Raw genomic sequence first — 27085 nt, forward strand, 5'->3', positions numbered from 1 at the left:
CCCGCCCCGCGCCCGCGGCACGCTCCGACGGCCCTCGCGCGCCGAGCCCTGGGTTTCCCCGCCCCCCCCAGTTTCCCCGCCCCCCCGCGCCGTCCGCGCTTTTGGCGAGGCCGGGGAAATGGCGGAGCTGGAGCTGGGGCAGCACTGCGGGGTGGCGGAGTGCCGCCAGCTTGGTAAGGCAGGGCGCGGCTGGCCCCCGGCACGGTGGCGGAGACAGGTCCCGGCCTGCCGCGGGGCGCCGCTGGCGGAGGCGGGTATGGGGGGCCGGGGGCGGGCTCCGGGGCGGGCGGCGGCGGAACCGGGAGGGGCCGGACCGGTAGCGGCGGCGGGGGGCCCGCGGGGCGGCCTCCGTGCTGCCGCAGCCCTGCGCTATCCATTGCCACGGCCTGTCGCCTCAGTGGTGTGGCCGGGTGGTTAATCCCCTGCTTTGCCAGCTGTTGTTACCCGGCTTTCCCTTCCTTCGCCCTTGCTTGCTCTCGCTGATCTGAGGAAACTATGTTAATGAAAATGAGAGAGGCAGCAAAATCGCTTGTACTGAAGGCTTTCTGATGGGACCACTTGGTCTGACATAGACGAAGTGACCGAGATCTCTGTGAGCTGACCTTGGTAGTCCAGTTGCATGGTGGTCCATTAAGACCAAACCTGAAGGATGGAGAAACGGAGTAATGGCCTGGAGGTGGGTGTTTGCTGCTGTTGGTGATGTGGTTGAGTTCAGCCGACAGTGAAGTGATTTTTTCTGTAAGAATTGATGCAGTAGGTGGGGGATGTATGCAGAGACTTAATAAGTGTGTGCAATTTAAATTGCGCAAGGACAGTATGTATGATACGAAGGACAGAGAGGAAGGAGTGGCGTGATCAGGACTTGTAAATGGAGGAGATGCTGGCCTTCTGGAAGGTATAACGTCTCCTCCAGCTGGCAACCCATATAATGAAAATGTAAATTGCCCACTGCTTCAGCAGTCAGTAAATAATATTCTGAGTGGTCTCACAATAAATTCAATTTTTTAACATAACTTTTAAGTTTGATGACTAGCCAAATGTTCTGGTTTCCCAATCTGATACTGAAAAAAATGTCATTTAAAGCATACTTCCAACTTCTGGAATGTATGTAAAAACAATTTACGTACTTACGTGCTTTTCAGTAATACCAACTAGGGGAGTTAACAGTGTAACTGTGTTACAAAAGCCACTTTTAGGTACTGTGTAGATGGAGGGGTAGAGATTTTTTACTGTGTAAAGGCACCTGCCCCATGATGTATGTAAGCAAAAGCTAATCATGTAAAATTAAGCTAGAAAGTATTAGCAAAACAATATGCATGTTGCCTATCTGAAAACAAACCTTTTTGTTTCAGATTTTCTCCCCTTTGTATGTGATGGCTGTTCAGGTGTCTTTTGGTAAGTTCATAGAATCCTAGAGTATCTCAAGTTGAAAGGGACCCATAATGACCAAGTCCAACTCCCTGCTCCTTGCAGAACTACCTAAAACTAAACCATATGACTAAGAGCATCGTCCAGATGCTCTTTGAACATTGACGGGCTTGGTGCTGTGACCACATCCCTGGGGAGCCTGTTCTAGAAACCAAACACCCTCTTGGTGAAAAACCATTTCCTAATGTCCAGTCAGAACTTCCCTTGACGCAGCTTCATTCCATTTCCTCGGGTCTATTGCTGCTTTCCAGACAGATCAGCACCTCCCCCTTTTCTGCCCCCTTTGAGGAAGTTGTAGGCTGTGATGAGGTCGCCCCTCAGCATTCAATTTTCCAAGCTGAACAAACCAGATTACCTCAGCTGCTCCTCACAAGTCTTGCCCTGGAGGCCTTTCACCATCTTTGTCGCCCTCCTCTGGAGACATTCTAATAGTTTGATCTCCTTCATACATTGAGGTGCCTAAAACTGCACTCAGTACCTGAGGTGGGACCACACCTGTGTGGTGTTGTGTGGGACAGTCACCTCCCTCAACCAGCTAGCTTTGCTGTGCTTGATACACCCCAGGACACAGTTGGCCGTTTTGGCTGCCAGGGCACACTGTTGACTCGTATTGAACTTACCATCAACCAAAATCCCCAGATCTCTTTTCTGCAGGGCTGTTTTCCAGCCTCTTGTCCCTCACTTTATATGTATAACCAGGATTATGCCATCACTGGTGGAGAATCCTGCACTTGATTTTGTTGTATTTCGTATGGTTAGTGACTTCCCAGCTCTCTAGTCTATCCAGACCGCTCTGTAAGGCCTTTCTACCCTCAAGGGACTCCACAGCTCCTCCTAGTTTAGTGTCATTGGTAAACTTTATGTACATTCAATTCCTGCATCCAGATCATTTATAAAAACATTAAAGAGCACTGGCCCTAAAACTGAGCCCTGAGGAACTTCACAGGTGACTGCCGCCAGCGTGATGTAACCCCATTTATTGTAATTCTGAGCCTGACCCACCAGCCAGTGGCTCACCCATCATATTACAGACTTGTCTTGCTGTGTGCTAGACATTTTGTCAGAAGGCTACTGTGAGAGTATCAAAAGCTTTACTAAAATCCAAAGCCGCCACATCTACTGGCTTTTCTAGGTCAACTAGATGGGTGACCTTGTTGTAAAAGGAAATTAAGTTGGTTTTCCTATAAGATCTCAGTGTGGCAGTTGTATAGACCTAAATGTTGTATAAAACATTCTGTGACTCAGTTCAGATACATGTACTTGACAATAACTGTTCATTGAATTTACCACTTTTTTTCCCCAAGTGGTTGTTGCGGAGGTTTGAAATCAGTGGGATTGTCTTTAGAATGCAGGTAGATTATTATGGAAGGGATCTTGCTTAGACTCTGTCTTGTACTGATTGGGGTAGGGAGTGAGGGGGGTTGATGTTTTTTCTGGTAGAAAAAAAAAAAATGAATTCTTCTTCCAAGATTCAAATCAAGGGCCTGCACTTTTGATTTATACTTCAGATTAGCAGAGGGCAGCTGAGATAAACTCATAGGCTGAGGGCAGATTTCACTTTTAATATGTTAGAAATCTTCAAAGGATTTCTACTGTTGTGGAAAGTGATTCAAAATCCATTAAAACAGACAAACTCCAGTTGCTTTGAGCTAAATTCTTAAGCATGCTAATATTCTTATTCTCTTGAAATGGTTTGTTATTTTGGGGCATAAGTTTTACATGGCAAGAATATGATCGATCCATTCAAGACATGAAATGGTTAGAACAAATTTTGGACAAGATTATTTAATTGAAGTGTTCCCGTGATAAAACTTGTCAGATGACTTCAAACATGTAAATGTTTTCACATGCAGTTTTCTTCTCCTGAAATGTTGATAATGGTGTGATATTTTCTTCTTTTGCCATCAAGCCTTCAGCACAGGAGCCGGGATGCTCATGGGTGTTCTGAGGTAATCTAATAATATATGACTACCTTAAAATTAAGTGCAATTTAACTGTCTATTTTCAGATTAGATATATACATGCAGTATATAAGTATGAATTATTTATTTGAGAATGTGACAAGCCTAAAAAAATGAATCTACTCTTTTTCTGCCTGTCAGAAGTAAATTGATTTTGAGTAGGATGTTGGGGTTTTTTCCTAATTGAGCTAAACTTAACCAGGACAAAAGTAGGAGAGAATAGCTGGACTAGTTTTGCCTATAGAACTTAAGAGTTCATGCAGTTCTTTTGAAAAGATGGGGTGGTGACTTGTATGTCTGTTTATTTACAGAAAATATTTTGTACTAATGCCTAGGTGAATATAAGAAACAATTCTATGAAACCAGACCAGCACAGATCTTACCCATGCTCATACAAGGACTGCAATGGAAAGGAGCTTTTGCCAGTTTTATGTCCCTACTGTGAAAAACATTTTTGTCTAAGGTGAGTGGAACAGTGTATCTAAACAACAATGCTCACTCATTAGGGAATGGAAAAGGTAGTAAAACTGTTATGCTGTTGTTTACAGACACCGGCATCAATCAGACCATGAATGTGAGAGACTGGACACACCAAAACCTCGAATGGCTGCCACCCAGCAGCTAGTTAAAAATATTATAGGCAAGTACAGTGGGATATATATGCTACAGTTTTCTTCAGAAGGCTGGTTGAGCTTGTGACCTCTTCTGAGGGTTCAGGATTGACCAAATAAGAAGGATGGGGATTCCTTGTTTAAATAGCCTTAAACTCACATGTCAGCATGTAATGCCATGCATCTAGACTGAGACAGGACAACAGCAGCATGTGTCTGTAAAGAGGATCTTTAAAGATTAAATAGGGCTCAGGTTTCTTTCAGAGTTATAGTCTTGTTCTCATTCTACAAGTACTATAATGTAATGAATTGTACCTAACCATTATTATGTGCATATTAATTCATGAGAAAATAATGCAATTGTATTGTATTGGGTGTGCATGCCAGCCTGCTGGGATTATACTTACACAACCAAGATGGCAAAAACCAATGTAATATTTTGCAGCTTTCAAACAAGCTCTAGGACAGCAAAGAGAATAAACAGCACTGCCTAACTGGACAGTGGAGTAATGTGTGGAAAGGAGGACCTGAAACTGTTGCCATATGAATCCTGTGATTGCCACAGGTGTAGAAACTTCAGAATTTGTATCTATTTGGCTTTTGCAACCCATGTTTACCTCGTGATAGTGTTCATCTGCTTTTCAGTGTAAACGAGTTCTGCTAGAACTGTGACAATTCCAGATATTCTTGACTAGGAGTACCTGATACCGTGGCCTCAGAAGGACATGAAAGGGATGGGAACCTTGAAGATATTTATAATGAGGAGCAATAAGCTAATTCCAAGATATGTACAGGGGACGGTCTGAATCATCACGCTAACAATAATAATAATTGTTCTCAGATTCTAAAAAAAGTGAGGAATCAAAACGCAAAAAATGTAAAGGAGCAAAGAACAGTGAAACAGCAGCAAAAGTGGCATTAATGAAACTGAAAATGCATGCATGTGGGGACAAGTCCTTGCCTCAGGTCAGTGATGCTTGTTTTCAATAATTGAATTCACAATTCAAGGAAATGGGAAGTTTTCTGAATTTCTTCAGCTAGTTCCCTCAGTTTGGTTTTGGATTTAATTCTTGGAGCCCACAATCATTTATATGTATATTTCAGCCTGCTTCCCAAAAGCAATCTCACTAATCTTATGTCTGTTATAAGGTGTCTGTGTGGAATTTGGAGCAGTCAGGTTAAATCCCTTTATTTTATAGAAGAAGTGCCTGCCACATGGTTGTCACCCAGCACTGCAGGAATAGACAAGTTCTTTTGGGGATCCCTGGCAGAATGATAATGGCACTAAGTTGTAGTTATAATTAAAGCTTTATTAACAGAATTTGATGATAGGCATAGCATAGAAATTTATGATCAGAGTAGCACACCATTTTTATAATCAGAATTGGTGTAGCACAATTTTATAAGTAGCATAGCACAAAATTTTATAGCATAACTTAGCTTGTGGTTCCTAATCACCTGGAGCCTCTGTAGTTTGGGTCCAGTCAATACTCGGCTTGCAGTAGCAGTATCACAGTCATCAACTAGACTTAAAACATGTAAAAGAATATGAGTCACTCACTCGGTCCTCAGAGGAAACAGATGACAGTGAAGGTGTCCCTGGCCACCAGGTGATCACAGGTTTTGCAGGCCAGCAGCAGTTCTGGTCCCAAGATCCACTTAGGGCTTGTAATTGCTCGATTTTATGGACAGTGTGCTGTGTGCTGCTATGCTCCCCTGTTCTGTGATGCAGTCATCACTATCAGGTTGGCCAGGTGCCTGGGACCTTCAAGGCTAATAAGGAGGGGAGTGGTCAGCCTGGCACCCAGGGACCTTGAGGCTGATACGGAGGGGGAGAAGAAGTCTGTCTGGTGTGCAGGACCTTCGGGGCCGTCAGGAGAGGGCGGGCGGGAACTGATACATGACCAGCTTGGTCACAGAGAATGTCTGTTTGCCATATAAAATGGTGTTAGTTATGCTAACCTTATCACCAAGGGGCCAGGAGCAGGGGGTACCGGTCACACATGACAAACCCATCTCAAAATGATGCTTTTCATGCTGGGTACCAAGAGGCTGCTGACAGACAGGACAAAGCTTGCACAAATCTGTACCAGTTAGATTGAACCTGTCTCATATGAAACTGAGCTTTGTGTTTGGTGAAGCTCCATTATTCTGCTGCTCAGATTTAGTAGCCATTTACTACATTTCTGGATGAGGTATGAAGGGTGTGAGGTCAGTTGTTCCTGCCTTTGGGTTGGAAAAGGGTTTTAACAGTTGCTTTATGTTTCTTTCAGCCTTTAATTTCTTTGATTCATGAAGTACTTCACTGATTCCTTGTTGTTTTTCACTACCATGACCAGTCAGACCTGATGTTCAAGTCTTTTCCACATATCAGGATTACACTGGGTTTAGAAACACCTTGATTCTTTCCTCTAGGGTTTCACTTTGGATCTGTATTTATGCATCCTCTTAAAAGACCTGTATTTCAATTACTTTTCACTACATTGTTATGTTGGAACACACCAAGTTTAGGCCTTCCATATTGATTTTATAATACTGAAAACATTCTATGTGATACTCTTATTGTTAGGTCTTATCTTTGTAAAGTATATTTAATTACTGTTTTTAAAACAACTACAGCTGTTCCATTACTGAGTCCTCATTAATTTCTGTTTTTATACTTTGTCAAGCTTAAAGATTAGATAATTCTGCTTAGGCAGAAGTCATAATACAAAGACCTGCTTGTAGCATTTTTCACAGATAGTACCACTTAAATAAATACGTTCTGGAGGGAAAGTGATTAATTTCAAACATTGTGGAACATAATTTAAAAGATCCACCCTCAATATATGTAAGAAATTTTTTTAAAAGTTGCTTCCTAATTCCAAAGCCAGTAAACTCTAAAAGATGTAGCACAAATTACCGTATGCTAATTTCTCTGACTATTCATTTTCTCATTTGGATATTAATTGTTTAATCATCTAGAATAGTGACAATTCTAACACTAGTAAATTAAGCCTGTTAACCTTCAGCACCTCTATTTAAATTGCTTCCTAGACTCCTCCTAGCCTCCTTCTGCCCAGCTTGTTCCAGTTTGATGACAGATTTTTTTGAATGTGAAGTTTCTGGAATGCCTCTTGGGCACATTAGTTCTCTCATCACTATATAGAGAAGATTAACACATTTTTCTTGGAGGTGCAGAGCAGAAGGACAGGGGGCAATGAGCACAAGCTGCAACATGTGAAATTCCATTTAGATAATAGGAAGAAAAATCACAATGAGGGTGGTCAGACATTCAAACAAGCTTCTCTGAAAATTTTTGGAATCTACATCTTTGGGATGTTCAAAACTTGATTGAATCTGACCTGGAGCAACATGATCTACCTTTATAGTTAGGTCCAGCTTTACATTTCCCTCTGCTTTGAGCATGGTTATGGACCATGTGACACCAGCAGTACTTTCTGAGCTTTCTTATTCTATGATCAGGAAAATCAGACTATCTTAGAAATATCTTTTCTCTGACCTCTTTGTTCAGATTCTTTTGGTGTCAGACTTGATATGGGTTACCCGACTTGATATGGGTTACCCCTCTTGAGACTGACCAGCTCAAAACTGGAGGGCCATGCTGCAAAACAGCGTTACTTATTGTGTCCGTGACTCACTGGTATTTTCCTAGATATGGCACAGAAATTGCTGGAGGCATATCCCATAGTTAGGGATGCAAAGTAAAATGAGCTGTTTTGTGAATTAAGTTCTAGTGAACTGTGGGAGACTGTCTCATCATCCTTGGAACTGGAGGAGCAACTGTAGGAAGGTGCCAGGGCACTGATGGCAGCTGAGTGATGTTAGCGTGTGTCCATAATAGCATGGCCATTGTGTTAGCTGTTTTACAAGTTGTGGTCATTTACATTTAAGCAAGATTCAGGTCCTGTTTCCCTTGCCCCTTTGTAATATTCCTGGGTGTTAAAGATTTTCTGGTGTGTGGAGAGCACTCTCAAGTTTTGAGGAAAATGCACAGGATGAAATTCAGACTCAGTTTTATGAATGTAGCTGGGGGAAGGTAGTTCCATATTTTTCTAGGGAAGGCATAAGTAAGTCCTTTAAAAAGAAGACTTCTGTCTTGTTTGATAGGATAGTATCTGGTTTAGACTCAGCAAGGGCAGCCTTAACTGATGAATAAACCAGTCCTGCTTGCTGCATGTCTTCTCTTGAATGTCAAGAAGAAATAAACCTGAAGAAGGGATTGTCCCAATCCTGTTCCAAATCTCTGGCTCACAGGTTACTCCTGACATTTCTTAACAAATGTTTCAGTCTAGTACATATTGAAAGAGTGTTCAGTACATAAAAGGATGAAAAACAGGATAAAGGATTAGCTGGCCAGGACCAGAGTGTTGGTTTGTGAAGCAGGCATTTCTAGTACGATTAATTGTTCTAACTGCCTTTGTATTCCAATACGAGACATTATGCTGCTGCCAAAAGCCACCACTGCTTATTTAAACTCACCTTTTTCTCCCCAGAGCAGTTGTCATTGTCTAGTAAACCCAAGACAGACACCTCTTCATGTCTGTTTATATATAAATAGTCTAGTTGTAGGACTCCGGTGAGAGATGTTCTCTGCTCCTTTCTGAACTTGCTGTGCTTCATATATGTGCCTGTAGCTGGAGGAGATTGGACTTGATGATCTCAGTCATTTATATTCTGCAGTAAAGTCAGGCCTTGGTCCTGATGGAATACAACAAGTTTCAGTTGGTAATTCTGGGGCTGAAGTGTAAGTTTTTAACTGAGAAACTATTAGATATGTATGACTGGAATTATGTGTTTCTTCTGTGAATAATTTTTTATTTGTTTTTCTAGACAGAGAGAATTTACTTTCAAGTATTTTTACCAAAGGGGAACAAAGAGAAAAGCAAGCCTATGTTCTTTTGCAGTAAGTGGAGTATTGGCAAAGTAGTAGATTTTGCAGCTTCCTTAGCAAGCCTTAAAAATGACAACAACAAATCAACATCCCAGGTAAATCAGTAATAATAACAAATGTTTTCCAGGTTGTTGGGTTTTGATTTGGGTTGGGGTTTTTTTACCCTTTTTTTCCTTCTCCACCCCACTTCTTGCATCTCAGATAGGGATATCTTAATGTTAATTTCTGTGCTGTTTGTCTTGCAGAAACTGAGATTATGCCATACTGCCTCTGGAGAAGCCTTGCCATTTGAACACACATTGGAAACATGGCTATCTGATAAAGACTGTCCATTATACAATGGTGGAAATATAATTCTGGAGTATCTTGATAATGATGTTCTATTTATAGAAGATACAGAGTCGTACTTTAGTTAGTAAATTATGACAAACAAAAAAAAAATTTTTTACAAGTGTGGTATTCAAACCAAGTCCAGTTTTATTTTACAATTACTGGTGTGCCAGAATCTGTCCTCAGTTGTAGAGACACAGTTCCCATCAATTTCTCTGTTGCTTGACTGACAGAACTATGTCCAGAAAGGAAAACTAGTTATTATAACAATTAATGTTACAGATATTCACTTTCTAGAATAAATTCTTGCGTTATTTAGCTATATAATGTCAGTAATGTTTTCTTAAACTTTTTTTTTGTGTAAATGATGGGAAAAGTATGTATTAATAAATAATGAAAATGTAAACTTGCAGTGTATCAGTTCTCTGAAGGAAGGAAACACATTACACTGTTCTAGCATCTTTTCTACATCTACAAGAACAGAGTTCGCTGAGTTTGGAATCCAGCACTGTCCATGCCCCAGGTCCACATTTTCTTCTCTCCACGTAATAGTTTCTACTGCTCCATGATTCTGTGCAGTGTGAATGAACTACTGAGGCAAACCCCTCTTCATGGGAAACTAAACAGACTAGCAAGATTCTCAGATGCAGTTGGCTGCAGCATGTAAGGTGTGATCCATTGCTACTGAAATGACCTAGTCACTCATAGCAATTAGGGCGCAGCATTCAGATGGGGGAGAAATCTGTCTCCCACAGCCCGACTCACAGATCAGAGTGACTCACCTTTCAACAAATTTGAAAAGAGAAGAGCTACCTTTCTTTTTTCAGATGTGGGGCCCTTTCTTTTAGGCAACTATCTTCATGTGCTGTTCTCACATACACAAGGATGTGCCAGCTTGTATGCACGTTGTGGATGTTCTCAGTAATTCCTGGAGATGTAACTGGGCCACAGGGAGACTGAATGTCTACACATTGTTCAAAAATGTTCACATGATGCATTATAGGGACGTTGTCCTGCCATTACAGGACATACATAGAAGTGGGGAGCAACATTATGGGGACAGTAGGGGACATAAGGCTAAGGAATATTTTTATTCCTGTGGGAAACGGAGCTTTGGTCTGGAGAGCTGACATGAGGCAGAGAGGTGTACTCAGACCTGCAAGTGGAGATGGACACCTGCAGCCATCTGAGAATTCACAAATATGGATTTGGTGTGTTGGCTCATTCTGTTACCATGTCCACCAACAGAAAAACTCCGGGTTTATCTGTAGTACGTGATTGCCTTAAGGGAACCATTGTCCACTGGCTGTAATGCTGGATTCTGGTTCATTGGTACCAGTTTGAAAACAGCCAGCCATGAATGACATAGCCATTCTAGGCACAGCTGTAATAAAAACCCATAAAGCACAGTGTAAGAGGAGTCTGCCTAGCATCTTTTTCAAAGGTAGTCTCCATTCACAGAACAGTAATGTGGTCTTGTTCAAGTGGCTGTAAGTTACCATGGTATGTGGTACTACCAAGTAGTATACCTTTATAACAGCAGTATCTGTAGGATTATTATCCATTGACTGGACTTGCATAAAAACTAAAAACATCTCAGTAAGCAAGTCACTGTTAATTGTTCTTATTTTGCTGTACAGTACTCCTTACTGTAGTTGTAACATGACTTGGGTATTGACAAATTATTTTACTGGATCTGGTATGGATGTCACAAAGAGGAAGGTGCTTCTGGTTTCCATGAAGGAAAGGGTCTTTAGTGGCTGGATATTATAGAAATCTTTGTTTCCTGGCAGCAGGAAGTACACAGGCATTTCTCCACTTTCCCCTGCCTATCCCCACCTGTTTGTCATCTCACTTTCCACTGCAAGAGGAACAGTTCCCTTTCCCCTTGTTATTTCTTTTCCTCCCTTTCCTCTACAATTTTTAATTCATTTTCTTTGTATCTTAGGCAGCTGTGGTAAGGAATATACAATGAGAGGCCAACCATCATTGTGGGACAAGTGAGTCAGGGAAGAGTCCTGAGCTGAACCTGCTCCCCATGTTGCTGAAGCAAATGGAAGATGCTGCAGAGCAGGGTGGTGGTTTTTTTCAGCAGAAAATCCTCATTCTCTACTTACTCACTTGCTTTTGCCCCTTATTTTTCTGCCCTAGCAGTTGCAGGCAAAATAATTAAAATAACATTCTTTTGTGGATAGAGAGAAGATAGACTTTGGATGGAGAAAGTAAAATCTTTGGGGGGATCTCAAAGGTTTTACCAGGAACGTTGCTTTCATCAACCGCCAGTAATTGCTAAGGGCTTGCTGCCTGTAAATGACAGCACAAAACCCACAAGTCACAGTTGATAAGACTCCAAAAAGTTTTCACATTCACTTTCATCTTATTCCAGGAATGTGCGATTGTACACAGAAGCTCATTCCACTTGGTTTTCAGAAACTGAGAAGCAAAGCCAAATTAAGCTAGTCTGACAGATAAATAATTGAGAGGTGAGAACTCTGTCCTAATCATCAACTCTAGGAACAAAAGCAGAAACTTTCCCAGAGCATCAGGACCTTGCCTAGGCTAGAATGGCTCACATTTTAGCTGTTTACACTCTATAGTGTATACAATTTTTTGTTTTTCTAAAGCTTATTATCTTAGCATATTTAAATAAGGAAAGTTAAACAACTGGATTTGAAAAGAAAAAAAACAAACACAGAAAAAACACTTTGGAGGAGCCATCTGACATTTGAAACCATTGTTAATTTCACAGGCTTGTGTTTAGAAGTTGCTGAACTGTTCCACTTCAGTTAGTAAACAAAATGTTAAACTCACTTCTAGTAGAAGAAAATGCATGCGAAGTTACTCAAGTGAGAAGAATAATTTGTCAAAATAACTACTTCATGATTTCATAGTAAATAGTACTTTCAGCTGAACTATTAAAATAGGTGAATGTCAAACTTTTTGATTGTTATATCTGTACAGTAATTTCAGAGAATGCACAAGGTTAAGGCTTTGTGAACATTTTACCTCTGACAATGCTCTTGGTAGCAGCTCCTGGCCTTGTCCCAATTCAAATACTGCTACAAAATTCCCTGGCATGTATTTGTGATATATGTAACACAGTTTGGAAAGGGTTATATTAACTTCAAGAGCTCAATTTTGCTTGGATGTGTGACCTGTTAGATCAGCTGGGTGATGCTGTAGCAAACAAGAAATAATAAATCACACTAAGAAAACAGGCAGTAATCTCTCATGCTTTCATATTCATCAGTTTCCTTTTGTGTGTCTGTTTAGAAAAGTATGTGCCCTGGAGCATCATCAGTCTGGTTTGAAGACTTTATCAATAGATCACACTTGTTCATCGTGCTTATCTGGTGTCACATAAAAAAACACCTCCTTGCCACCCAGTTCTCCTCTTAGTAGCCTCTTAAATGAAATACAAAATTTCCTTTCAGCTGGAATGGAAATTGTGGTTTGGATCAGAGCAATTCTTACACTTAGGAGGAGAGAATTTCAGCCATTTCTGTTTGTTTTACTTCTGCTGATTTTAGAATCAACACAGAATTTGAAATCCCCGTATAAAGCCTGTAAAGCACTTGCTGTAATGTTAAGTATATTATTAATAATGTCAAAGAAGCCATATTCTGAGGCATGTTTGGCAGTTTGCCTCAACAAAAACTGAATCAGAGCCAAAGTGCCTCTTTTCAATTGGCTGTATGCTCTTAGTATAGCCTTGTAGAGAATGACTTGAAAAATAATTAATAAAAATAACCTTTATCATCTCCGCAGTTCTTTAATGACTGAATATTTAAAAAACCAGGCGTATATGTCTATTTCTGTTCACAAAATGGGAAGGAGGAAACATGAAAAGGCACAGTTCCTTTGCCTCAAACAACAGCACTGCTGGGAGTGGAAACTGTACCTTCACTGGTGCGGTAAGGACTGAATTAGCCCCATTTGGCCTTGGAACAAGTGCCTCGTTGTGGGTTGGACTGGCGTTGGGGAAACAGGGTGAGGCTGCTTATTCTGGTGATATAGATATTTTATGATCATTTTAAGTCATAAAGCGAACAACCCTTGTCCTGTTTACAGTAGATCATCATTTTACATACAGCAGTAAATTAAATCAGCTGCGATGTGTGAACAGAAGACAGCACCTCGGAGTTTTGCCTTTACTTGGTGAGAGACAACAGGGTCAAAAGACCAGAGAAAAACAGCAAAACTAGTATCAGTCAGGCTAGGAAAGGTAAGGGTTTTTTTCCCCTCTGTGACATGCAGAATTAAACTCCATAACTCAGGATAAGTTACAAAGCAGGTATGTTCATTGCGGTGCCGAGTGCAAGGGGGATCGCTCCTCCTAAATTGCACACTTAGTTGTACTCACAATTACATTATTTATACAGTGAAGTTGGTTAATTCTGCCCAAAGTCTGCACCTACTAGCTAATTATTGGTTAGTTGCTTTCTCGCTTCAATTTAAAGGTACAGTTCATTTTAAATTTACTGGGCATGCTCCCCGAGCAGAGCGGGGGATTCACTCTCTTGGGGGAGGGGGGCGCATTTGAGTAGGAGGTCGAGATCTCCCCCTACCTATCCTAGTGTCCTTGAGTCTTATCACTTCAGTAGTTTTTCTTTTAGCGATTAGCACGTCCTTGTCAGAAGGCTGATTTACATTCTTGTGGGGCTCATCGACATCAGTACCAACTGTCCCTTTGAAGTGCTGAGCAGGCTCCTGCCTGCCTGTTGATGGTTCCTGTTACCTATGCAGCTGCTGCCTGCCGAGTTTTAGGGGTTTTTCGCTGTATTTTCTCGCATCATCTGTATAATTTTAATTACAGTGATCTTGAAAATGCATCATTTGAACTTCAAATTGTTTCCAAAAATCTTTTCTGAAAGCCAGAGAGTTTTCTGGAAAATGGTTACCGATTTGGTGTTACTGCAACGAGCAGAGCCGGCAGCAGGGGTGGGGCAGCGCGGGGGCAAGGGCAGCGCTCACAGGGCTTGAGGAGGGGACCGACAGCCACGCATCGGTCAGACACTGGCTCGGTTTACTGTTTTTAAGCACTGTAACCTGAACTGATTAAACGCTCTTTTACTTCGAGGGGCCTGTTACATTCTTTTTCACGGGCCTTCGTGCTTTTTTTCCCACACGCTAAACAACGCAGTTCCGCTCCCAACAGCGGCGCCCTCGGCTGCTAAAAGCCGAGGCAGACGTCAATCGCGTGCTCCATGGGGGAGCAGTTTCATCCTGCCACGTCCAACTGATTTGAAGAATCAGTCACCAGTATTCGAGTGAGCGGAGATTATCTTTTATTCGGCAGCGCTGGGTGCATGGGGGATCGCTCCACCAAAGTCACGCACAGCCGAAGTGACGAACCATCTCATATTTATACAATAAACCAAATGAATATTCAATTAACGCCTATACATATTCGTTACCTAAACCGTGCCTACTCTCGTTTCGTATGTTAATTAGCTTATCGGTCCTTTGCCTGGAATGTGGTGGTCTTGCAAGTTTGCAGCTAATTCATGTCCTTGTCGGCCATCCAGTTTTCTCTAGCAAGGAGATTTAGTGCTCCCTCTAGATAACATTGGAATGTTTCTCATCCTTTTTATAAATAGCCCCTTTTGTTAGAGGAAGAACAGACTCTTTCATAAGTTATTTCCTTAAAACTATATGGTTACGTGACCAATCACCACACCTACACTCCTTGAGCAGGCATATACAATCACAATCGATGTTTATTGTCCCTATTTCGCACCGTTTCTTCATATCACAATTATTAAGAAGATACCGACACTGAAGCCTAATTTCAACATCTTTAGTATTACCTTACCTATCGGCCGGCGCAGGCGCCCCGGCCGGAGGAGGCGGGGTAGCGGCTGCGGCCCGGGCGCCTGCGCACTGGCGCGGCTGCGCCTCGGCGAAGGGGAGCCGGCGGCGGGCGGGAAGGGTGAGCCAGCTCGTACTCCTTCAGCCGCCATTTCGGGGTGCTGGGGGGAGGGCGGCGTGCGCTGCTGCCTGGGGGCTGTGTGGCCCGGGGGCCCCGCGGTGGCGTGAGGTGCGCTCGCCTCGGGCGGGCAGTGCGGTGCGGTGCGGCGCGGCCCCCTCGGCCCGGCGCGGCCCCCTCGGCCCGGCGCGGCCCCCTCGGCCCGGCGCGGCCCCCTCGGCCCGGCGCGGCCCCCTCGGCCCGGCGCGGCCCCCTCGGCCCGGCGCGGCCCCCTCGGCCCGGCGCGGCCCCCTCGGCCCGGCGCGGCCCCCTCGGCCCGGCGCGCACGCCGCTGCTGTGAGTGCGGGCCCGCGGCGCGGGGGGCGGCGCCTCGCGGGGCACCCGCGGGGGACTGAACTTAAACTGGGGAGGGGGGGCGAGAGGCACTTCCAGTCGGTGTAGGCGCTGGTATTTAACTAGAGTACGTGTTCTGGAGTTACCGTGTTGGTGAGGTTTTAAATGTAAATGTTTGGTTTGTTTTTCTTCTTCTCCTTTGCTACGTGAGGCTGTGCCGTGGTGCTGGATGTCGGTGTGCTTGAAGTTCCGCTAATACTGCCGGGCTTTTACGGGTAACAGAGTAACTTTATCTACTACTATTATACGCAGTTTGTTTCTTGACAGATTATTTCTGGGTTTATATAACAAACAGAACCTCTGCTTTAAAGGCTATGACAAGTAAAGAACATTATCAACGTAACTGAAGCATCATACTCTTCACATTGTAGCTAGCTTTTCTAGGCATCTCTGCCTGTTCAGGAGGAAGGCTGAAGGAGGCAAGGACCATTAGATCAGGGTGATTGGACTGGGTACTCGTGGATCATGTTAATTGCACAGGGGTTTTTTATACTAGTTCAGTGCTGATTTTTTAATGATCGTTTATCTCTAATTTTTGTCAGTCTGCAAGTGTTACGAAACTGTTACCCAGGTCATTGCTTAAAGACTGAATCACTTAAGTAGGAAATACCCAGAAGGCTTCTGAAAGGGCTAGGGCAGAAAAATGAAACGGACTTCCAAAATTCAAAATGCTGTTGTGTCATGGAATAAATTTGTGGTCCTGTTGGGGGTGCAGCAGAAATAATGTATGATGTGCTGATCTGTATCTCACGTTGCTCATGAAAGTAGAGATGCATAGAAGGTAACATTGCTTTGTAATACCTAAGAATATAGGAGGCACTTTGAAATGACTGTGGGATCTTGTAACTTTCTCATGTAGAATGAAAACCTTTTTCATATTTGTGTTTGGAATAAGCCCCAAGAACAAAGCATGGAGGATTGAAATACAGAAAGGATAGATTTTGGGTTTAAGATTTTAATCTTCTAATTTAAGATATTCAGAGTAATGTAAACTGTACTTAAAAATAGACTAAGCTGTATGCCACCAGTTTCTGCAATAAATTACAGTAAAGATTCTAGTGTTTTTAAACAAAAAGGCTCTGAGCTGTACATTGTATTTGAGAATGTGCCTGTGTGTAACAACACTGTTACTTTTCAGAGCCTTTATGTACACTGGGGTCAGTGTCTAAATGTGGAGTCCTTTATATGCATGTATCATTCAAGGCTGAGGCTCTGTACTTGTTAATGTTTTTATGTTGCATCTTTTTGATAATCACAGAATTGGGGGGCGGGGGCAGAAATCTGGTAACTTAGACCAAGCTTACAATATTTTTTAAGTTACCTTGTTTCAGAGTAAGGGATAGGACAAAATTCCATATTCTAGCAAGGACAAAACAGTGCAGTCCAGAACAGGGGGAGTAGAAAATCAGAATTTGTAAAAATAAAAAATAAAATTGAAAAAAAAAAAAGAAGATAAAGCCATAATAATTTTTGTGTTAATCTCTCTTTTTGGTAGGCTGGATATCTAAGAAAAAATGGCAGATCCTTGGCAGGAATGTATGGATTATGCAATTGCTTTAGCAAGGAAAGCTGGGGAGGTAACTATAAACTATTTATAAATGATACTATTTATTGAGTCTAATATGTATGTAGCTTTTGAAGGAGTTTAGTGGTGGATATTCTTCTGAGGAGTGCTTTGTCAAAAACATAAATTGGCAGAATCATTCAGTGATGTTCAGGATTGGAGTGTCTTTCATGTTTACAGCTTAGTTAATTTAAGAAAACAACTTTGCACTTCTCTTTGGATCAGAGTCTGATTAGAGACTTAAGAGGTATCTTTTATTCCTTAAATTTGATTAAAAAAAGAAAATATTCTGATTTGTGGAAAACAAAGAACATCTCAGTTTCCCCCCTTAAGCTGCACCTGTCTGCCTTACTGTTGTACTACCTGAAAGCTGTTGACAGTCTTCCTTGCGAACACATCAATGTTATATAGTGGTTTGTTGTTGGCACAAGGTACCAGGACATGTTCTCTTTGTGAAGACTGCTTTACTTCTGTAAATAAGAAACATCCCTTGCAGTGGCGGTACTTTGCCCGTTTGTGATCCAAGATGGCTTAGAACAAGGAAGAGTTTGCACATCTTGGCAGAGCCTCTGCATAAGAGTGGTTACCAAATGTTCAGTTCTTGGTAGTTCTGCTTGGTACATTTGAATGCTATTGCAGCCAGGCAAGATGGTACATGTACTAATTCTGTCCCCTGCAGCTGCAAAGCCTGCAGAACATTGTCCTTCAATGACCTCATTAAAGTCTTACCTCAGAAAATCTTTCTAAGTTACAGTAAAACAATTCTGTGGTCTGTGAGGCATGGATTTTTGCTTAGGCCAGTTCTGGTAGTTTGAATATCATAAATGCAGCATTTGTCTAAAAGTAGCTGGCTTAAGCTCAGTCATAAGTGTTTCATTCAACTCTGGTATTTAAATTTATAAATCTAAAACCTGCCCTAAGAAAATAGACCTCAGTTTCATGTACCAGTGGATATTGTAGTACTTAGATTTAAGGTCATGTAAAAGTTTGTGCTGAGTAGGGACTGAAGATACATGCGAGGGTAAGCTTCAGCTGCTGCAGTTAAATCCAGGTTTTGTCACTGTTTGTGTTTTGTATGTGCGGTATAGAAAATTACAGTAAAAATTATGCTCAGATTGTTAGGAAAACTAATATTTTTTGTACTGTTGGTGAAGATAGATTATTTTTTTCTTTTTGTTTTGTTTGTGAGCAGATAATCCGTGAAGCACTCAAAGAAGAAATATCTGTTATGACTAAAAGCTCACCAGTAGATCTAGTGACAGAAACTGATCAAAAAGTAGAAAACTTCATTATTTCTTCGATAAAAGAAAAGTATCCTTCTCACAGGTATGACTTCTCGATACATTTTTGATAGAAAAAGGGAGAAGAGGCTGGAAGAAGAAGATGGAAAGTTAATGATTTTGCTTTGTAAAATTTCATTACTATTGGCATGCTTTCAAGTTACAGAATTCTCCCTTACTCTCAATATGTTCAGTTTTTCAGAGTAGCAACATGTTGAAGTTTTGTCCAGGGCTGTAGTAACAAAAGAAGGTGTCCTCAGGATCTACTGACATGAGGTTAGCCTTGCCTAGGGGTTATGCTGAAGGTCACTTCCAGCTGAGCCAGCTGTAAATAACTTCTTGTTTACTTGTGTTGGAGAATCAGAGGTGGCTCCAGCATACCCAGAACCCAAATTTCTTGTCTGATATTGGCTGTTGAAACGAGCATGCATTTGCTGTCTGTGCTGGATGGGTCCTGTGGTACCAAGCGTACCTTTGGCAAATCTCATACAGCTTAAGAACATCAAACCCTCTTAAAAGAAGATAGGATCATCTGATTCTGCGTAACTGAAAGTTTGTCATACAGAATACGGATATTTTTTTTTTTTAATTATCTGTCCCTTTTTTTCTTCCTCCTGCCCCTCGTGCCCCCCCTCCCCGATAAAGTTGTTCTTGAAGGGTGAACTGTATGTGTTTTACTTACATGAGACATTCTTTCCTATTTTGACATAGTAGCTCAAGTTTAATACAGTTTCCTTAAAGAGGGTGTGCTCACTTTTCTTGCATTTTCTTGGAGATTTTCTTATTGTAGCTGTATATGTGAAACATAATAAATATGTTTATAACTGGAACAACTGAGGTGATGCAAAATGCCAGTAACCTAACCAAATTAGTGTAAGTATACAGACCTGTGGAATGACCTTGAAAGAACAGTTTCTGTCACATTAATAAACATTTTAGAGTACTTTAGCATCTTTTCAATTAGATAATTGATACTGGTGTTGAATTTCTCTTTCTAATGAATTACATGATTAACTATGGAAGTGAAAATGATTGCTCAGAAAGAAATATCATGTTTCAACAAAGCAGCAAATCTTCACAAAGAAAGCGACTGAATAGCTATTGAGGTGGATGAGTAACTCCTAATCAATATTAAAGGGACCTTATTGTTAACTCTCGGCAGTTCTCTTCATTTTACATGTTTGTGGGGGAAGGCATGTGTTTAATGCATACTTTTCATAGGTTGAGTAATATGCAATAAATGTAACAACATAGAAGAGAATTCCACCCACTTAGACTCATCCCAATAATTTTGCAGTTCAAAACAAATATTTTCACAAGCAGCAAAAATTGTGATATTTGGGTGTCTGTAGCACTGTGCCTTGCGTATCTCTTGGGTTTCTTATTATGGTTGAGTGTGCACTCTACCGTACTCTTCAGGAGGGGCTCTGGTTTGGGTTTTATCCCTTTTCCATGTCACCATTTTGTAACCCTTGTAAAATTAAACAGTTTTAAGACTTTCTGTCATATTTGAGTTGAAATCAGACTACAAATTTAACAGTTACTGTAGCGGTCTAACCAGGTGCATATGACCACAAAGGCTTTCTTGCTAAAAAGTAGTGCTTTATAGCACAAATGAACGGAAAGGTATAAATAGCTACAAGTATTCTGACCAAAATTTGATGCTGTTACTGGAAAAAATGTTGAAAACTTCAAGGTTCTGAATGCTAAATTCCAGTAATCAATATTAAAACATATAAATTTCTTTTCCTCATGTACTGTGCTTATTTCTGACATCATAAATATTGATGCAAGGTTGCTCAGATGTGGTTGGTGCTTTCCGAATAGATTGTGTATTTCTTAGCTTTTTACGTATGAATCACTGGTGGTATGAAAACCTGCATCTTGTTTTAAGAATTTTAATTTCAAGGACAGTGGTGTAATTCAGACATTTTTAACAATATCTTTGTATCTTTTAAATGTATTTGCTATTCTAGCTTCATCGGAGAAGAATCTGTTGCAGCTGGAGAGGGCAGCATTTTGACAGATAACCCTACATGGATTATAGACCCTATCGACGGAACTACCAACTTCGTACACAGGTCTACCTTTCATTTTGTTATGTTAGCAACTTCAAATGATTATCTTTTTTCTTCAGTTCCGTGAAAGTAAGGTTTTTTCACTTTTAAATGGCTTTGAAAGAGATACTATGAACTTGTTAATAGTTATAAATTGTTATTGCATTTACTGAGAACCATTGGGCATTTTTTGTAATCTTTTTTGTATTTCTGTAAGTATTACAATAGCTCTGTAACCAACAGCAGTTGTTCCATGAGAGGCTCATACTGTATAGCAGGAGTCAGCAGCCTTTGGCGCAGGTGCCAAAGATAGGTGGACAAATGTTAACAGCAAAGCAAGAAGACTCAGAATTAGGAGTTGCAGTAATTTCAGGGAGGTGGTAACAGCACCAAGTCCAGATTTCCAAGAAATTTCAAATTCGTTAAGATCTAGGAGCTGCTACCATGAAATAAAGCAGAATATCACCAGTAACTGTCTAGTGATATTTTGCACGAGGATGAGGAGGATACTTTCAGTGTAATGCTGACTGCCTATTCCTTCTGTCTTTGAAACATGATAGATTTTAACCCTGATGAGTTTTTCTGAGATTACTTGATTCCAGCTGTGAAATAACTGCCACTGTGTGCACCATGGCTTTAAACAGCTGGTGAATCATGCTAAATAATGTGTTCAAAAAGCTCAAAGAAAAGAACCATTTTGCTGTTTTTTACAGAATTAAAAATCTGTATTTTTTGCAGATAGTAATTAAAGCAAAAGTTTGGGAACTTCAAGTTTGGAAGAGTAAAAAATAATTAAAAAATTGATTGGTTGATCATTAAAAACTTAGCCTGAGATGCATTTCACCATGTTCTCTGTACTCCCACTGGTTCACTCTTCCCCCTGCATTCTTCCTTCTCACTTCAATATCTGTCTGTCTTTGTTGCTTGGGGGGAGAGGTGACTGGCTTCTTTGATGAGACCATTTTGGCCAGCTTCTTCCTTCTGAGAAAGCCTCTGCGCTACTAACCTTGCTTTGGCTATAAGATGACAGTCCCAAAGCTGGTAACAACTGTAACAGGGGTGACAGTCTCTAAGCTGTAACAGGCTTAGTTTCAGTGTGTGGAAAAGTTTGTATTTTAAATAGTAATTAGTGTTGTTGGATCTGTTTTCATAGTAAATTGTACAAATTCCAGAAAACTGGTATTTTCTGTATAGTCCAGGTTTCTTTCTGAAATGTACGTTACATTTAACTGAACGTTGTTTTTATTAAGCGTAAGCATGGTAATGAAAGAAGCATAGAATCTTACTATAAATTAGTGAAATGTTTTGTTTTGTAGGTTTCCATTTGTGGCAGTTTCAATTGGCTTTGTTGTAAACAAAAAGGTATACTTTTTATTACTTAATACCTAATCAATCAAAAACAAATTAATTCCTTGTTGCTAGTTATAACTAAGGTCTATATTTTCACAGTAAATAGGAAGAAAGGGAAAAAACCCTCAAGGTACCTTTACTTTTTCTTGCAGATAGAATTTGGAATTGTGTATAGTTGTATAGAAGACAAGATGTATACTGCCAGGAAAGGAAAAGGTGCATTCTGCAATGGTCAAAAACTTCAAGTATCGGGCCAAGAAGGTAAGTTGAACCGTGTGCTTATTTCTGGCAATTACATTTATTTTGCAAATGAGGCATCAACAGTTCTAGACCTGGATATAGTCCTGTTTCTTGGCTCATAGAGCCATTTCATGGCTTTGTTTTGCAAAGAGGCTTTTTTGGGCCATGGGTTGTTCAGTTTTGAGGAACAGCTTTTATGTTTTCTTTGATGCATATAACATGCTTGTGATCTTTACAAAATCAGGACTCTGCAACTGAGGATTTTATTCTCTTGTGTGTTGGGGGTGTGTGTGTGTTTTTAATTCCCTGTATATCTGCAGTCTGTCTGTGATTGTTCTTTAGAGTCTGTAGCAAATCTACCAAACAAGGCAGCTTCTTTCAGGTGTGAACTAGTGGTTTAAATCAGTATCACTCTTCTATACTTATTTATTATGTAAAGTAAAAACCCCACCATTAAGGTGAGACCTTTAAAGATCTGAGGACTGTTATAATTCTGATAGCAATAGAACTTTATTTAGTAACTACATCGATTAATGTATATACATAATTAAAGCAGATCTGCTTTGTTTGCTGTATTATATTTTTTCGTGACATTTTCCATGTAATAACAGATTTTTATACACCCAATGTATGTCATATTCATATTTAAATACCTTACTTTTGTTCAGTCTGGTAAGAAAGCAATGAAGTAAACTCTGCTAATTACTGTTGTTATATAAGTTGTACTGTTGGAAACATGAGTTTTTGTTTCTTTTCCAGACATTACAAAGTCCCTTTTGGTAACAGAATTGGGATCCAATCGTGATCCAGAGACTATAAAAATAATTCTTTCTAACATGGAAAGACTTCTCAGTATTCCCATTCATGGGTAAGATGCTTCCTAATTTTTAAATTTACTGATAGTGTTAATGTTGTAAATATGATCATTTTTAGGAAGGGTTGGTTGCATGATATTGGACACTTTAAATGTGAAATACGATTTAAAAGTTTTTGTCTAGTGGCTTCTAAGTATGTTTAACTTTTTCAAGCAGGGACATGTACAAGAGAGCCCTAACAATAACAATAAATATTGAGAAGCAAAGCATGTTTGGTGTTGTAGAACTGAAAAGTATTGTATTTTACTAGTTACAAAAATGAAAGAATTTTGTGTGTGTCCACCCCCTGAAATACATAAGGAGTAAAACTGGATAAACAGAAGCTATATGACGTTTCTTTTCCCTGTAGTAATGAAAATCGTTGTGGTTTCTTTAATGTTAGGAGGCAAAAGTAGATCTCCCTTTCCCCTTTCAACACCACACAATTTTTTCTGAATTTGTCCCAAGTAGTTGAAATTGTCCATAACCTGTTCTTTCTGTGGTTACATTGCCTGGTTCCTGTCCTCCAGGTAAGCCAAAGCCTACATTTCTGCAAGCCATTTTACATCTAAAGGTGGTTTCACTAGACAGTGTTTTATTACTCAACCGTACTCATGTTTCTGATCTAAAACGGGTTGTAGTTTTATGCTGAGGTTTTCAGGATTCTCGTTTTGACACTTAAGGTGTAGAATTTTTTTCTGCTTTCCAAAAGTCAACTGATGTCACTAAAGAATGTATGTTGAATTGTAAGTAGGGAGTACATTTTAGATATGTTGTCAGTTCAACTTTGGTATTTTATTTGTAAACAATAAATTGATATTGGGATTGATTTAAGTTGCTTCTTGCAGTAACTTTGCTGCTATTGGTTACAAGTTAATGTACATTTTACTGATAATTGAAATAACTACAGTTATTTGTACAAGTCACACTAAGTGCATCAACATTTCCAAAAGAAAGTGGAATTTGTAACACAAGGGTTTTTATAAAGTTATCCAGACCGAATTCATGCTGTGTAATTTATTTTTTTGATTACGGCTGTTAGGGTTTTTTTCAAGTGAGAGATACTTAACTGAGTATCATCAGAGGAACTGAAGTTCATTGCTGAGAACCGTGTACACTCTAATTCTTGTATTCGAAAAGCAAAGTAGAATATCTGTTATTTTTTCATTGGTGGGTATCTTCCCTAATATGTTTTAGTTTAAGAAGTTGTTTAATATGTGTTTGCAGTCTTAAGACAAAATTCTTTAGTGGAATTTGTAAATGTAATTTCTGGAAATTTGCTGTATTTGGAGAGTTCTTCAAGCTACTTAAGCAAAACTTCATACCCAATTTTTTATTTGTTTCACTGCAGCATTCCACTACATTTTGTCTAGCTCAGTTCGCTTTGCATATGATGCTTCTGTGTTCTCTGTGCAGTGTACACAGTACAAACTGTTCTCAATTAAAAAAACAACTATGTCTCCTTTAGGATTAGAGCTGTTGGTACAGCAGCTGTGAACATGTGCCTTGTGGCAACCGGTGGAGCTGATGCCTATTATGAAATGGGGATTCACTGCTGGGATATGGCAGGGGCTGGAATCATTATTACTGAAGCAGGCGGAGTACTGCTAGATGTATCAGGTAAATACTCAGGCATTCATGGAACTCTTTTGTCCTTACGAGTAACTAGTTGGGAAGAAAAAATAGCTGAAATGAGAAGGCAAAGAGGTCTTTCAACCCTCCTTCAAAGTTACCACTACTGAACAGAGTTCCCACCCAGTTAATAGACAGTCAGTTGCATGTTCTTGAGCTACAAGGCAAACTTTGTTTGCTTTGCTTTACTCCTATGGCTGAGCATCTGGAAAAGTGAAAAAAGGCAGTAAACATACACTGAACAGAATTCAAATGTAGCTCATACAAGGTACCTGTTGTGTTAAATGCATTTATATCCAGGGGTGAAATTTGGTCCTAAGTAGGAATGTATAATTTACACTTGATTTTTTGAATGCTCATTTTCTTACCAACTTTTAATTTTCTCCAGATAAAGGTAGTTACTTTGCTTGCTTTGATTTCTAGGTGGACCATTTGATTTGATGTCTCGAAGAATAATTGCAGCAAGTAGTCGAGCTATAGGAGAGAGAATAGCCAAAGCACTTCAAATAATTCCTCTGAAAAGGGATGATGCAACTAACTGAATACCAAAACTTCACCTTAAATGTAATTATATAATGTTGTCTCATACTCCCATGTGTTGGTTGTTCTGCACCTCGAATGTGATAAAAAGATAGATAAGTAGGTGATAGTCTTTCAGTACTGGTGTGACTACTAAATAGTGTTTTGAGATTGGACCAATATTCTAAGTAAGCTTTTACTGTTAAGTATTTTATTTAACATCACAATTACACAGATATCTCTAAAAAGAAGCAAATATATACAGGTAATATTTTAAAGTTTTGTGTTACACTGGAAGGCATAGCAAGAGACTGTTTGATGTATAGATAAATAAAAATCTCTAGTTGACAAAACAAAATTCACTGTCTTAACACCACATCATCGTATCGATCCTGAACCCCAAAAGACAAAGGCATTACTATTGATCCAGTCCATCTCATCTGTTTTCTTTGATGTCACCAGTTTATCCATTTCCTTAATTTGTTACAGATTTTTGTAGAGGTAACTGATACATTTGCAAATTTTTTTTAGTTGCTTGTAATTTTGGCTCTGATTTAAAGCCTTCATTACTTATCTGTCATTGGTTTTGTAGTCAGCATTGTAGCTTTCTTACAGTAGATAAACACAATCTCTTCTTTAGCCCTTTATGTGGCCAGTATCCGTGTAAGTTCCTTACAGTTGGCAAAAATTAAAATAGTTACTGTGCCAGAAAATATGTGCATCTCCCAGAAATAAGTTCTGAGCACACCTTCTATCACTAGTTGATTTACCATAATTTAAAATGAAGTATGATTTGCATTTGACCATTCTGATCAGCTGGTACTAGGTCCTCTTATTCTTGGCAGTTACAATTCCTGTTAATTTTGCGTGGGTTTCTCCGTGAATGAGTGTGTTTCAAAGTCTAAGGAATCATTAAAATCCAAGAGAGTTTTCAGTAACTCAGCTGATAAAAGAATAAGCACATAGTCCAGATGTTTTACATCATCTTCTGTAAATTATAAAAGCAGCGACCAACCAGGATCAGGTTTCCATTGTGTTATGGAGTGTACAGGCACAAAAGAAGATACGTATCTAAACGTATCTTTATAAATCTAAGAAACAGTAGTAATCTCGTTCTTGTTGTCAGTTGTTCTGAACTTTGAAAACTATACTGGTTCTTTGAATTTTTGTGTATGAGTGTTAAAAGTATCAGTACACTGTTCAAATAATTAATGCACTTTAAAAAAAGATTTAACTTAAGTCGGTTTTTAGACTGATTTTTCAGTGTCTAAAGTTTCCTAAAGAAAGTTGTATCATTCATGATCCAGTGAAGACAGCAATGCTTTGAAAAAACCTGACTTTTGTACTGCTGTCCCACTATTTTTAATTTGGAGAATGGTGTTCTCTGCCTTGATGTTTCAACAGATCTCTTATTATAAATTTCAGTCTTTTATATCAGTTTATTTTTGCATATTTTGCAGAAGTATTTAATTTGAAGTTGTATATGATGCCAGATGATCAATGTTAATGAGATCAGCCTGCTATTTAAAGGTCTTGTCAAAAAAACAGACTTAATTTTGCTTTTTAAATTCCGGTTGACAAGGATAGAAACTTTTTGAGCATTTCAATGTAACTTTGTTGCTGTAAATGATGAGGGATCGTCATTATTTCTTGAGAAGTGTCTCCTGTACCATTTCTGTGGCTTTTGTATAACAAATTCTGTGTAACTTCTAAAAACTGATTTATTTGTGAAATAGAAACATGTCTAAAAAATACTTGAGATGGGAGAACACATTCAAAATAAATATGTTGTAGCAGCAGCAGCTTCAGGTGTGTGTTTCCTTTCTTAATATTCATCATTACAGTGCTGGGTCCCAACAAGCTGGAATTGTGGGCTTCAGACTTTCTCTGCATTGAACGCTTTTTCTTCTTGGCCGCTGAGGTACATAGATCATAAACTGTTGTGCCTTTAGATAAGTGGGATTATTTATATACCTGCAATAGGTTTTTAGAGTGAATATTCCAACATCTTCCAGTGAGATCATGGTGCATTAGTCATGTGTG

General features: G+C 39.8%; 2 protein-coding genes across 10 annotated transcripts; both read left to right on the plus strand.

The window, feature by feature from the left end:
- Window positions 1-38: 38 nt before the first annotated feature.
- ZFAND1 (zinc finger AN1-type containing 1) lies at window positions 39-12838 on the plus strand. 7 transcript variants are annotated; one of them, XM_037379777.1, is made up of 9 exons: window positions 78-173; window positions 435-676; window positions 1353-1395; window positions 3338-3377; window positions 3725-3852; window positions 3938-4029; window positions 4842-4966; window positions 8834-8989; window positions 9140-12837. In XM_037379777.1, exons 5-9 carry the CDS (start codon window positions 3746-3748, stop codon window positions 9308-9310), a joined length of 651 nt encoding a protein of 216 aa, XP_037235674.1. In that variant the 5' UTR covers window positions 78-173; window positions 435-676; window positions 1353-1395; window positions 3338-3377; window positions 3725-3745; the 3' UTR covers window positions 9311-12837. The 7 variants fall into 7 exon arrangements, with proteins under 7 accessions (XP_037235672.1, XP_037235679.1, XP_037235674.1 ...); XM_037379779.1 differs by having other exon boundaries at window positions 82-173; window positions 573-676; XM_037379775.1 differs by lacking the exon at window positions 435-676 and having other exon boundaries at window positions 39-173; window positions 9140-12836.
- Window positions 12839-15076: 2238 nt separating this feature from the next.
- Window positions 15077-26844, plus strand: IMPA1 (inositol monophosphatase 1). Of its 3 annotated transcripts, XM_037380560.1 has the most exons (10): window positions 15077-15156; window positions 15698-15761; window positions 17042-17123; window positions 18303-18436; window positions 20367-20471; window positions 21764-21809; window positions 21950-22058; window positions 22797-22905; window positions 24360-24511; window positions 24947-26844. In XM_037380560.1, exons 3-10 carry the CDS (start codon window positions 17061-17063, stop codon window positions 25063-25065), a joined length of 837 nt encoding a protein of 278 aa, XP_037236457.1. In that variant the 5' UTR covers window positions 15077-15156; window positions 15698-15761; window positions 17042-17060; the 3' UTR covers window positions 25066-26844. The 3 variants fall into 3 exon arrangements, with proteins under 3 accessions (XP_037236457.1, XP_037236460.1, XP_037236459.1); XM_037380563.1 differs by lacking the exons at window positions 15077-15156; window positions 15698-15761 and adding an exon at window positions 15568-15613; XM_037380562.1 differs by lacking the exon at window positions 15077-15156 and having other exon boundaries at window positions 15620-15761.
- Window positions 26845-27085: the final 241 nt, after the last annotated feature.

The sequence above is a fragment of the Falco rusticolus genome, chromosome 3, assembly GCF_015220075.1.
Source record: "Falco rusticolus isolate bFalRus1 chromosome 3, bFalRus1.pri, whole genome shotgun sequence".
NCBI lineage: Eukaryota > Metazoa > Chordata > Aves > Falconiformes > Falconidae > Falco > Falco rusticolus.